This window comes from Ovis aries, chromosome 3 (assembly GCF_016772045.2).
Source record: "Ovis aries strain OAR_USU_Benz2616 breed Rambouillet chromosome 3, ARS-UI_Ramb_v3.0, whole genome shotgun sequence".
Lineage (NCBI taxonomy): Eukaryota > Metazoa > Chordata > Mammalia > Artiodactyla > Bovidae > Ovis > Ovis aries.
This window is the reverse complement of record NC_056056.1, coordinates 104,749,414-104,762,497: the sequence shown is the minus strand read 5'-3', so window position 1 is coordinate 104,762,497 and position 13,084 is coordinate 104,749,414. Positions and strand designations below refer to the sequence as shown.

The 13,084-nt window shown below is 44.9% G+C and overlaps 1 protein-coding gene across 8 annotated transcripts in view; it reads left to right on the top strand.

Moving 5' to 3' along the window:
• Positions 1-13,084, top strand: part of NPHP1 (nephrocystin 1) — a 68,049-nt gene that overhangs the window by 21,740 nt on the left and 33,225 nt on the right. For 7 of the 8 annotated variants that reach the window (XM_060413980.1, XM_012173875.5, XM_004006181.6 and 4 more), the window contains 3 exons: positions 1,981-2,068; positions 3,850-3,944; positions 4,041-4,169. In XM_060413980.1, the coding sequence (XP_060269963.1) occupies positions 1,981-2,068; positions 3,850-3,944; positions 4,041-4,169 (312 nt within the window). The remainder of the gene's footprint in view (positions 1-1,980; positions 2,069-3,849; positions 3,945-4,040; positions 4,170-13,084) is intronic. The other variant, XM_012173874.5, reaches the window with a different exon arrangement.

The window sequence follows — 13,084 nt, the reverse complement described above, 5'->3', positions numbered from 1 at the left end:
GGTGCGTGCGCACATGCGTGTATGTTATCGTTTATGGACATGGGTGCGTGTGCACATGCGTGTGTGTTATCATTTATGGACACGGGTGTGTGTGCACATGCGTGTGTGTTATTGTTTATGGACATGGGTGCGTGTGCACATGCGTGTGTGTTATTGTTTATGGACATGGGTGCGTGTGCACATGCGTGTGTGTTATTATCGTTTATGGACATGGGTGCGTGTGCACATGCGTGTGTGTTATCGTTTATGGACATGGGTGCGTGTGCACATGCGTGTGTGTTGTTATCGTTTATGGACATGGGTGCGTGTGCACATGCGTGTGTGTTGTCGTTTATGGACACGGGTGCGTGTGCACATGCGTGTGTGTTATTATCGTTTATGGACATGGGTGCGTGCGCACATGCGTGTATGTTATCGTTTATGGACATGGGTGCGTGTGCACATGCGTGTGTGTTATTGTTTATGGACATGGGTGCGTGTGCACATGCGTGTGTGTTATCGTTTATGGACACGGGTGCGTGTGCACATGCGTGTGTGTTATCGTTTATGGACATGGGTGCGTGTGCACATGCGTGTGTGTTATTGTTTATGGACATGGGTGCGTGTGCACATGCGTGTGTGTTGTTATCATTTATGGACACGGGTGCGTGTGCACATGTGTGTGTGTTATCGTTTATGGACATGGGTGCGTGTGCACATGCGTGTGTGTTATCGTTTATGGACATGGGTGCGTGTGCACATGCGTGTGTGTTGTTATTGTTTATGGACATGGGTGCGTGTGCACATGCGTGTATGTTGTTTATGGACATGGGTGCGTGTGCACATGCGTGTGTGTTATCGTTTATGGACATGGGTGCGTGTGCACATACGTGTGTGTTGTCGTTTATGGACACGGGTGCGTGTGCACATGCGTGTGTGTTATCGTTTATGGACACGGGTGCGTGTGCACATGCGTGTGTGTTATCGTTTATGGACACGGGTGCGTGTGCACATGCGTGTGTGTTATCGTTTATGGACATGGGTGCGTGTGCACATGCGTGTGTGTTATCGTTTATGGACACGGGTGCGTGTGCACATGCGTGTGTGTTATCGTTTATGGACACGGGTGCGTGTGCACATGCGTGTGTGTTATTATCGTTTATGGACACGGGTGCGTGTGCACATGCGTGTGTGTTATTATCGTTTATGGACACGGGTGCGTGTGCACATGCGTGTGTGTTATTATCGTTTATGGACACGGGTGCGTGTGCACATGCGTGTGTGTTATCGTTTATGGACACGGGTGCGTGTGCACATGCGTGTGTGTTATCGTTTATGGACACGGGTGCGTGTGCACATGCGTGTGTGTTATCGTTTATGGACACGGGTGCGTGTGCACATGCGTGTGTGTTATCGTTTATGGACACGGGTGCGTGTGCACATGCGTGTGTGTTATTATCGTTTATGGACACGGGTGCGTGTGCACATGCGTGTGTGTTATCGTTTATGGACACGGGTGCGTGTGCACATGCGTGTGTGTTATCGTTTATGGACACGGGTGCGTGTGCACATGCGTGTGTGTTGTTATTGTTTATGGACATGGGTGCACATGCATGTGTATGTGTTATGTATATACACACACACACACAGAAAGCCGTTCGCTCTTCAGCGCACATCAGCTCATGGTGTCCGCTCATCTGTAACATGGCGCACTCCCTTGGGGGGCAGGACAGGCTGTTTTGACAGGGACCACGCAGAAGCAGCCAGTCTAAAGCACAGAGCTTGGCGCCCGGAGCACTGCATGGGGCTTGGGAAAAGCCAGGTATCAGCGATGGCATCTTCTCATAATTGGGGGTTAAACTGCTGTATTCTTCCACTGAAGTCTGGACATTTGTATTTTTGCTTTGGGACTTGTAGTTGCTATAGTGATAAAGAGAGTATTCTAGAGGTGAGAAAACCTGGATGAACGCAAACAAGTCAGTTTTGTTTTACTCTCTTCAGCAGATAAACACCGTCGACGTGCTGACCGCGATGGGAGCTATTCCTGCCGGGTTCAGGCCTTCCACCCTCTTCCAGCTCCTGGAGGAAGGTAGCAGGTGTCCATCACCCAGCACAGACTTTTAGTGAAGCCATCATGGTTTACATCTGACTTTTCTGGCACAGCCAGAGAAGGTTGTTGATAAAGATGTTGAATCTCACATCTCTTGGATGCTCATCTTGCCCCTCATCTTGCCAGTAACAGGAGGAGGGAGCCTGATCCTATCGGACGCCAAGCCCCCCTTCATTTATTTTGGAAAGAGGACTCTCAGCGATCGCCCCTTTGCTGTGCTGCCCTCCCCTCCCGCGCCGGCTCATTGCCTCACAGTAGTCCCTAGCACCAGCCCCCCTCAGCCCTGTCCCACTCTAGCTGAAGCCTCCCTTTCTCTGCTTTTCTTCACATCAAGACTTTTCCCAAGAGTTATCTCTATTCACTGTTTCTATTTTCTTTCTTGGATTGCCCTGTACTTGTCACCATTTGTGCATAAGCTCATTTTATTTTATTTTTAAATATGTATTCGTTTATTTGGCTGTACCAGGTCTTAGTTGCAGCATACAGGATCTTTGATTTTCATTACAACATGCAAGGCCTTTTTCGTTTTGACACGTGAGACGTTCAGTAGCAGCATGCAGAGTCTAGTTCCCTGACCAGGGATTGAACGCAGACTCCCCGCGTTGGGAATTTGGAGTCTTAGCTCATTTTGAAGAGCAGCGATTTTGGGGAGAGGCTCACCTGTATTCTCTGAGTTGTTATCTATGTAGGGGCTGCTTTGAGGCTCCTCTGTTGGGAGGCTCTCCCCAGTGCCCCCTCAGCACCCACCTCTTCCTCATGCTTCTGTCTCAGGATAAAATGCCGCCTTCCCAGAGACACCTTCCTTGTAGGCTCTCCTGTGCTCATCCATGTCGGTACCCTTTGTAGGTCTAAGTCAGCTTATAATCATTTTATTTAGTCTTTTGCCTACTTATTTTTCTTAATTACTTTCGTCCACTGAGCTGTAAGCTCATGGGGGCAGGGCACGTATTTCTCTGATTCACGTTTGTGTTTCCAGTTCCTAGCAGGTTGGTTGTTGTTGTTCGGTTACTAAGTCATGTCTGACTCTTTGCAATCCCCTGGACCACAGCATGCCAGGGCTCTCGGGTCCTTCACTGTCTCCTGGAATTTGCTCAGATTCATGTCCACTGAGTCGGTGGGTGATGCTATCCAACCATCTCATCCTCTGTCACTCCCTTCTCTTGCCTTCAGTCTTTCCCAACATCAGGGTCTTTTTCAGAGAATCAACTCTTCGTGTCAGTTGGCCAATGTATTAGGGCTTCAGCATCAGTTCTTCCAATGAATATTCAGGGTTGATTTCCTTTAGGACGGACTGGTTTGATCTCCTTGCTGTTAAGGGACTCTCTGAGGAATAGATTTTGTAATAAGTATTCATGACTAAATTATGGAAAAACAGCATTAAAATACTTTTATGTAAAGAAGTAAAATTAATGATGATACAGTTTTTCTAGAATGTCCAGCAAGTGGTTACAGATTTTCTGCATTTTACAAAAATATTCGAATGGGTCATCTTCATCAGGGGGCATGTCACCAGCCTGACAGTCTTTAAGGCCTTTCCTAAAGCCGCTTGAGATCAGCTCTTATGTGCTTCCATCTTTTCGTTTCCTCCTGTTGTTCTTATCTCTGCTGGTATGTCTGTCTTAGGAAGCAAGTTTCTAGCAGACAGCATGCATGGTATTTTCAATCTCTGTTCCCTAAGTTTGTACCATAACATCATGGATTTGGGGTTTTGAACTTCATTCATTCTTAGTAAGAATATAAAGGAAAAATTGTTTTTGCAGGGAATCAATTTCGAGCAAGTTACTTCTTACAGCCAGAGCTCACACCTTCCCAACTGGCCTTCAGAGATCTAATATGGGATGCAAAAACCGGCTCTGTAAGTATGGTTACTCTTTACAAAAGGTGCTCGGAAAGTGAATTTGTCTCATAAGTCATAAAAGCAGACCTTCCTCGTAACTGATTGTTCTTGCAGATTAGGTCAAGACCGAGCCGTGTCTCCTTGATTCTGACTCTCTGGAGCTGCAAGGTGATTCCTCTTCCAGGGGTGAGCATCCAAGTTCTGAGCAGACACGTGCGCCTCTGTCTGTTTGACGGCAGTGAGGTGAGCTTGCTGGGGAGTCCAACTAGTTCCCGCCACATGCATTTTTTTAATTTAATTTTTTTTAACACCAAAAACATTTTGTAGTGGAATATAGCTGATTAGCAATGTTGTGATAGTTTCAGATGAACAGTGAAGCGACTCAGCCATGCATATACGTGTACCCATTGTCCTCCAAACCCCCCTCCCTCCCAACCGCATATTAAATGCATGCTGCGTAGGATCTGTCTGTCTGTCTGTCTCTCTCAATCTCTCTCTGTGTGTATAAGTATCTAGATAAAATAATGTGTACTGTTAGTTGCTCAGTTGTGTCTAACTCTTTGCGACCTCATGGACTGTAGCCTGCCAGGCTCCTCTGTCCTTGGGATTTCCCAGGCAAGAATATTAGAGTGGGTTGCCATTGCTTTCTCCAGGGGATCTTCCCGACCCAGGAATCAGACCCAGGTCTCCTGCACTGTAGGCGGATTCTTTATCATCTGAGCTACCGGGGAAGCCCCAAATAATGTATGGTAGCATGCAAACAGCAAGGGTTCTGATGATACAGGTTTATTAACTCCAGACTCTTTCGCTGGCTAAATGTGTGACATTTATATATCACAGTTAGCTCCCGTGAGCCGTAGATTTTTCACTTACAAAAAGGTCCTGATGCCTACCTCCTAGTACTATATACAGTTCAGGTTTTAAGTATAGAGGATTGCACCTTGAAACATTTGTTTACTTGCGGCTGTGCTGGACTTTTGTTGCTGCACTGGGCTTTCCCTGGTTGAGGCCCGTGGGGGCTACTGTCTAGCTGTGGTGTGCAGGCTTCTCCTTGCAGCAGCTTCTCTGCTGCAGAGCGTGGGCTCGAGAGCCCAAGGGCTTCAGTAGTTGTGGCCCCCTGGCTTAGCTGCTCTGCAGCATGAAGAATCTTCCTGGGGCAGGGATCAAATTCGTGTCCCCTGGAGTGGCAGGTGGATTCTTATCACCGGACCACCAGGGAAGTCTGAGTGTTGCGTTTCTGACAGGTGTGCGCACCTGTGTAACCAGCATTCCAGCCAGCCTGTGGAGCATTACCATCACCTGCCAGAGTTTCCTTGCGTCTTCTTCCACCCCCTTTCCCTCTAATTCCTAAGAGAACATTTTCCGCCCACTACCTACCAAAGAACTTGAATGACTCTTTGTTAACTGATTTGTTTAGGAGATACAGCTAAAACAATGCTGAGATGGAAATTTATGACTGAATATACTCGGCAAGAAGAAAGATTTTGAATCAGTGATCTAAGCTCGAACTCAAGAGTCTAGAAAAGAGTGAGTGAAACCTGAGGAAAGTAGAAGGGAGGAACTAGTAAAGAGTAGAAACTAATGAAATAGGAAGCGAAAGAGAAAGTCAGGAAAGGCAAAGCTCAGTCTTTAACAAGACTAATAAAACTGAGAGAAGCCTAGTGAGCCTGATCAAGACATTTTAAAAAGAGAGACTTCCCTGGTGGTCCATTGGTTAAGGCTTCACCTTCCAACGTGGGGGGCAGAGGTTTGATCTCTAGTTGGGGAACCAGGATCCCACATGCCTTAGTGGGACCAAAAATAAATAATTTTAAGAATACATTTTAAAAAGAGAGAAAGAAAGAAAACAAACGATTGTTGCCAAAACTCAGCCTCTGTTCACTGGTGCCGAACAGGAACACGGAGGCAGAGTTTTGGGTGAAGTAGAAAAGAGTAGCTTTTATTGCTTTGCCAGGCAAAGGGCTCCACAGCTGGCGAAGGCCCTCAAAACTGTGTGTCCCACCCTGGAGGTGAGGTAGTGAAGAGGGGCAGTGAGAAGTCTTACAGTGTTAGAGGAGCATGGTGTGGCCAGCTCGTGGACTGCAGCCCGCCAGACTCTTCTGTCCATGGGATTCTCCAGGCAAGAACACTGAAGCAGGTTGCCATGCCCTCCTCCAGGGGATCTTACCCACCCAGGGATCAAACCCATGTCTCTTGTGTCTCCTGCATTGGCAAGTGGGTTCTTTACCACTAGTGCTACCTGGGAAGCCTGAAAGAAGACAAGGGTGATATTATAAATAACTTTATGGCAGTACATTTGATAACATCGCTAAACAGAGGAATTCTTCAAAAACCACGATTTAATGAAACTGACCTGAGAAGAACTAGAACAGTTTGAATAACCCCTGGTAAAGATATTGGAACTGAGATTAGAGTTCTTCCAGCTGAAGAAACTCCAGAGCCCAGATGGTTTCACTTGCAGTTTCCACTGAACATTTAAGGAAGACATAGTACCCCTGACACACAAACCCTTCCAGAGAACAGATGAAGCGGGAATGCTTCCCGCCTTGTTTCAGGAGGCCAGGAAAACATGCTGCCAAAATAAGACAACACATTACAAAAAGGAAAAATTACAAGACCAGTACTCCTCACGAATATAATAAGCTAAAACCCTAAACCAAATATGAGTGAATTGAACCTGATTGATGATTATCCAGCTCGAATCTATACTACACTTAACTTACCTGCTCGTCTGTTGACGTTAGTTAGCGTTGTTAGCATGCAGCTCTCCCTTGAAGTCCAGGCGCATGTGCGTGCTCAGTCATGGAGACTCTTAGCGACCCCAAGGACTGTACCCTGCCAGGCTTTTCTGTCCATGGGATTTTCTAGGCAAGAATACTGGAATGGGTTGCCATTATCCTACTCCAGGGGATCTTTCCAGCCCAGGGATTGACCGTGTGTCTCTTGAGTCTCCTGCATTGGCAGGAGGATTCTTAACCACTGCACCACCTGGGAAGATAAAAAAGGACAATATATCATGATTAATTGGGATTATTCCAGGAACTCAAAGGTACCCTCCTGTGTAGTCAGTATTTAACATTTGAGAATAGATCATTGTAATTTGCCATATTAACATAACTAACGAAGAAAAAAAAACATGTGATCATTCAATAGAAATGGAAAAAGCATTTGACAAACATTAACACCCATTTACGATTCTTTAAAAAGTTCTCACCAAATTAAGAACAGAAGGGAACTTCAGGTTGGTAAAGGGCAACAATTCAGTTGCTCAGTCGTGTCTGACTCTTTGCAGCCCCATGGACTGCAGCACACCAGGCCTCCCTGTTCATCACCAATTCCCAGAGCTTGCTCAAACTCATGTCCATTGAGTCAGTGATGCCTTCAAACCATCTCATCCTCTGTCGTCCCCTTATCCTCCCACCTTCAATCTTTCCCAGCATCAGGGTCTTTTCAAATGAGTTAGCTCTTCGCATCCAGTGGCCAAAGTTTTGGAGTTTCAGCTTCAACATCAGTCCTGTCAATGAACATTCAGGACTGATTTCCTTTAGGATGGGCTGGTTTGATATCCTTGCAGTCCAAGGGACTCTCAAGAGTCTCTCCAACACCACAGTTCAAAAGCATCGATTCTTCAGCGGAGCGACTGAACTGAACTGAACTGAAGCCTTCTTTATAATCCAACTCTCACATCCATACATGACTACTGGAAAAACCATAGCCTTGACTAGACGGACCTTTGTTGGCAGCAAGGATCTTTTAATTTCATGGCTGCAGTCACCATCTACAGCAATTTTGGGGCCCAAAAAAGGTGTCTCATGTTTCCACTGTTCCCCCATCTATTTGCCATGAAGTGATGGGAGCGGATGCCATGATCTTAGTTTTCTGAATGTTGAGTTTTAAGCCAACTGTTTCATTTTCCTCTTTAACTGTCATCAAGATGTTCTTTAGTTCTTCTTCGCTTTCTGCCGTAAGAGTGGTGTCATCTGTGTATCCGAGGTTATTGATATTTCTCCTGGTAGTCTTGATTCCAGCTTGTGCTTCATCCAGTCCAGCATTTCTCATGATGTACTCTACATAGAACTTAAATAAGCAGGGTGACAATATACAGCATTTCCAAATACAGATTTGGAACCAGTCTGTTGTTCCATGTCCAGTTCTAACTGTTGCTTCTTGACCTGCATACAGATTTTTCAGGAGGCAGGTAAAGTGGTCTGGTATTCCCATCTCTTTAAGAATTTCCCGCAGTTTATTGTGATCCACACAGTCAAAGACTTTGGCATAGTCAATAAAGCAGAAGTAGATGTTTTTCTGGAACTCTCTTGCTTTTTCCATGATCCAGCGGATGTTGGCAATTTGATCTCTGGTTCCTCTGCCTTTTCTAAATCCAGCGTGAACATCAGGAAGTTCATGGTTCACGTCCTGTTGAAGCCTGGCTTGGAGAATTTTGAGCATTACTTTGCTAGTGTATGAGATGAGTGCAATTGTGTGGTAGTTTGAGCATTCTTTGGCAGAGCCTTTCTTTGGGATTGGAATGAAAACTAATCTTTTCCAGTCTTGTGGCCACTGCTGAGTTTTCCAAATGTGCTGGCATATTAAGTGCAGCACTTTCACAGCATCATCTTTTAGATTTGAAATAGCTCAACTGGAATTCCATCCCTTCCACTAGCTTTGTTTATAGTGATGCTTCCTAAGGCCCACTTGACATCGCATTCCAGGATGTCTGGTTCTAGTTGAGTGATCACACCATCGTGGTTATCTGGGTCATGAAGATTTTTTTTGTACAGTTCTTCTGTGTATTCTTGCCACATCTTCTTAACATCTTCTGCTTCTATTAGGTCCATACCATTTCTGACCTTTATTGAGCCCATCTTTGCATGAAATGTTCCCTTGGTATCACTAATTTTCTTGAAGAGATCTCTAGTCTTTCCCATTCTATTGTTTTCCTCTTTTTCTTTGCACTGATCACTGAGGAAGGCTTTCTTATCTCTCCTTGCTATTCTTTGGAACTCTGCATTCCAATGGGTATATCTTTCCTTTTCTCCTTTGCATTTCACTTCTTTTCTTTTCTAAGCTATTTGTAATGCCTCCTCAGATAACCGTTTTGGCTTTTTGCATTTCTTTTTCTTGGGGGTGGTCTTGATCCCTGCCTCCTGTACAATGTCACGAACCTCCATCCATAATTCTTCAGGCACTCTCTCTATCAGATCTAATCCCTTGAATCTATTTGTCACTTTTACTGTATAATCGTAAGGGATTTGATTTAGGTCATATCTGAATGGTCTAGTGGTTTTCCCTACTTTCTTCAATTTAAGTCTGAACTTGGCAATAAGGAGTTCATGATCTAAGCCACAGTCAGCTCCTGGTCTCTTTTTGCTGGCTGTATAGAGCTTCTCCATTTTCAGCTGCAAAGAATATAATCAATCTGATTTCGGTGTTGATCATTTGGTGATGTCCATGTATAGAGTATTCTCTTGTGTTGTTGGAATAGGGTGTTTGCTATGACCAGTACGTTCTCTTGACAGAACTCTATTAGCCTTTGCCCTGCCTCATTCTGTTCTCCAAGGCCAAATTTACCTGTTACTCCAGGTATCTCTTGGCTTCCTACTTTTGAATTCCAGTCCCCTATAATGAAAAGGACGTCTTTTTGGGGTGTCAGTTCTAGAAGGTGTTGTAGGTCTTCACAGAACCGTTCAACTTCAGCTTCTTCAGCATTACTGGTCGGGGCATAGACTTGGATAACTGTGATATTGAATGGTTTGCCTTGGAAACAAACACAGATCATTCTGTCATTTTTGAGATTGCATCCAAGTACTGCATTTTGGACTCTTTTCTTGACTCTGATGGCTACTCCATTTCTTCTAAGGGATTCTTGCCCACGGTAGTAGATATAAAGGTCATGTGAGTTGAAGGGCAACAAGAGAAAACTAAAGCAAAGCTAGTATCATCATAATTAATGTAAAATACTGAACACTATCCGCTACGGTCAGTAACAATGCAAAGATACCCAAGAAATAAGATAGCTTAGGTTTTTTTTTAATTGACAAAAGACTTGAGCAAGCACTTAAAAAAAAGAAAATATGATAGGCCAACAGGCATATAAAAAGATACTGAGCACATAATAAGTCATCTGTGAAATGCAAATGAAAACCAGAGTGAAAGAGATCCAACTATAGACTAAGAAACCACCTTAAACATAGTAATACAGGCAGGCTAAAAGCTGAAGAGCAGAGAAAGGCACGCCATTCAAAAGATGTTAATATCAGACAAAGTATACTTCAGAACAAGGAACATTATAGGGAACAAGGTGGTACATTACATGATAGGGTGGACCATTCCGCAAGAAGATGCCCCAGTCCTCAGTGTGTATACACTCAACATCAGAGGTTCAAAATGCATGTGGTAGAAATGGATAGAACTAATGGGAGAAATGGGCAAAGCTGTACTTATAATTACAGGTTTTAATACTTCTCTCTATAGTACTGTAACAGAACAGGAGATTGACCGCCATATTGTGACACAGCTTCCAAATGGTCTCCTGGGGTCCCTCTGGCCACCCCTCCAATCCATCTCCAGGGAGGAGCCAGAAATCACCCCCAGATGTACATCTAAGTCATGTCACTCCGTCATGGCAAACAGAAGATCAGTAAGATTATAAAAGAACAGAATAACACCATGAACAAACTGGATGTAATCTGTAAGTTTGTAAAACACTTCACCCCCAATTGCATTCTTTTTAGTGAATATGGAACATTCACCAAAATAGATGGTCCTGAACAGATTTTGAAATCTTGCAGTGTAGGGTTTTGATCGCAGGGAGTTGAATTAGAAACCAAAAACAGAAAGAGAACAGGAAAAAATCCTTGGAAATTATGCAACTGGTTTCTAAATAATCCATGAGTTAAGAAAAGCGTTGCTTAGAAGGAAGTTTGTCACACTAGAAAAGAATTGTCACTTCCATAATCTAAACTCTGAAGGGGGTGATGCTTGCCGTGAGATCTGAGGGTTGAAAAGACTGTAAGGAGACGGCAGTATGCTCCTGACTGAACAAGAGCACAGGCAGGGCCTGGAGAGGAGAGGTGTGGGAAGGGGCGCTGGCGTGGCTGCGCAGAGGGAGCGAGGAAGTGCAGGGTGGACGAGCTGGGGGATGCCGTGTAAGAGCTTGTAAGCCGCGAGTTTCGTCTTTGTCCTAAAAACAGGAAAGCTGTTGGAAGAGAGTAACATGACTTAGATGTACATCTGGGGGTGATTTCTGGCTCCTCCCTGGAGATGGATTGGAGGCATGGCCAGAGGGACCCCCTAACCCCAGTAGACCATTTGGAAGCTGTGTCACGATATAGTGGTCAAAAGGCAGCAAGGGTCCACTCCTCCAAGAAAATGAAATCTGAAATCTGGAGCCATTTTGCCTGGAATTAAACCCAGGCTCCACCAGCTGAATGTGGGATGCCGACCAAATGACTCTACCTTGCTCTCTCTGGTGTACCTTCCTTAGGGTCAATGTGAAGACTAAATAAGTTAGTGTAAGTAAATCACTTAAAGCTAGACATCCTGGAGTGTGAAATGAAGTGCTAAGCTAGTGGAGGTGATGAAATTCCAGCTGAGCTATTTCAAATCCTAAAAGATGATGCTGTTAAAGTGCTGCACCCAATATGCCAGCATATTTGGAAAACTCAGCAGTGGCCACAGGACTGGAAAAGGTCAGTTTTCATTCCATTCCCAAACAAGGGCAATGCTGAAGAATGTTCAGACTACTGCAGAATTGTGCTCATTTCATATGCTAGAAAAGTTATGCTCAAAGTCCTTCAGGGTAGGCTTCAGCAGTACATGAGTCAAGAACTTCCAGATGTACAAGCTGGATTTAGAGAAGGCAGAGGAACCACAGATCAAATTGCCAACATTCGCTGGATCATAGAGAAAGCAAGGGAAATCCAGAAAAACATCTGCTTCATTGACTATGCTAAAGCCTTTGATTGTGTGGATCACAACAAACTGTGGAAAATTCTTAAAGAGATGGGAATAGCAGACCACCTTACCTCCCCTGAGAAACTTATGTGCAGTCAACAAGCAAGTTAGAACCAGACATGGAACAGCAGACTGGTTCCAAATCGGGAAAGGAGTATGTCAAGGCTGTATATTGTCATCCTGCTTATTTAACTTATATGCAGAGTACATCATGTGAAATGCTGGGCTGGTTGACTCACAAGTTGGAATCAAGAGTGCCAGGAGAAATATCAACAACCTCAGATATACACCTGATACCACTCTAAAGGCAGAAAGTGAAGAGGAACTAAAGAGCTCTTGATGGAGGTGAAAAAGAAGGTGAAAAAGCTGGCTTAAAACTCAACATTTAAACAACTACGATCTTGGCATCTGGTCCCATCATTTCATGGCAAATAGAAGGAGAAAAAGTGGAAGCAGTGGCGGATTTCATTTTCTTGGGCTCCAAAATCACTGCAGACAGTGACTGCAGTCATGACATTAAGACGCTTGCTCCTTGGAAGAAAACCTATGACAAACCTAGACAGCATATTGAAAAGCAGAGGCATCACTTTGCTGACAAAGGTCTGTTTAGTCAAAGCTATGGTTTTTCCAGTAGTCATGTATGGATGTGAGAGTTGGACTGTAAAGAAAGCTGAGCGCCAAAGAACTGATGCTTTTGAACTGTGGTGTTGGAGACGACTCTTGAGAGTCCCTTGGGCTGCAAGGAGATCCAGCCAGTCCAGCCTAAAGGAGATCAGTCCTGGGTGTTCATTGGAGGGACTGATGCTGAAGCTCCAGTTCTTTGGCCGCCTGATGCAAAGAGCCAACTCACTGGAAAAAACCGTGATGCTGGGAAAGATTGAAGGCAAAAGAAGGGGGCGGCAGAGGATGAGATGGGTAGATAGCATCACTGACTCAATGGACATGAATCTGAACAAACTCTGGGAGATAGTGACGGACAGGGAAGGCTGGCGTGCAGCGGTTCACGGAGTCTCAAAGAGTGGGACACGACTGAGCGACTCAACAACACAACAAAGCACTTACACCAACCCATGCAACACCGTGAGATCACCAGAGGAGAGTGATGATGGAGACTCGATGAGAGAAGTGGAGATGAGGGCTGTGGCTGGAGGCACATTCAGGAGGCTTCGCTTGTCACGGGCTGAGTGTGGGGAGTGCGGGAG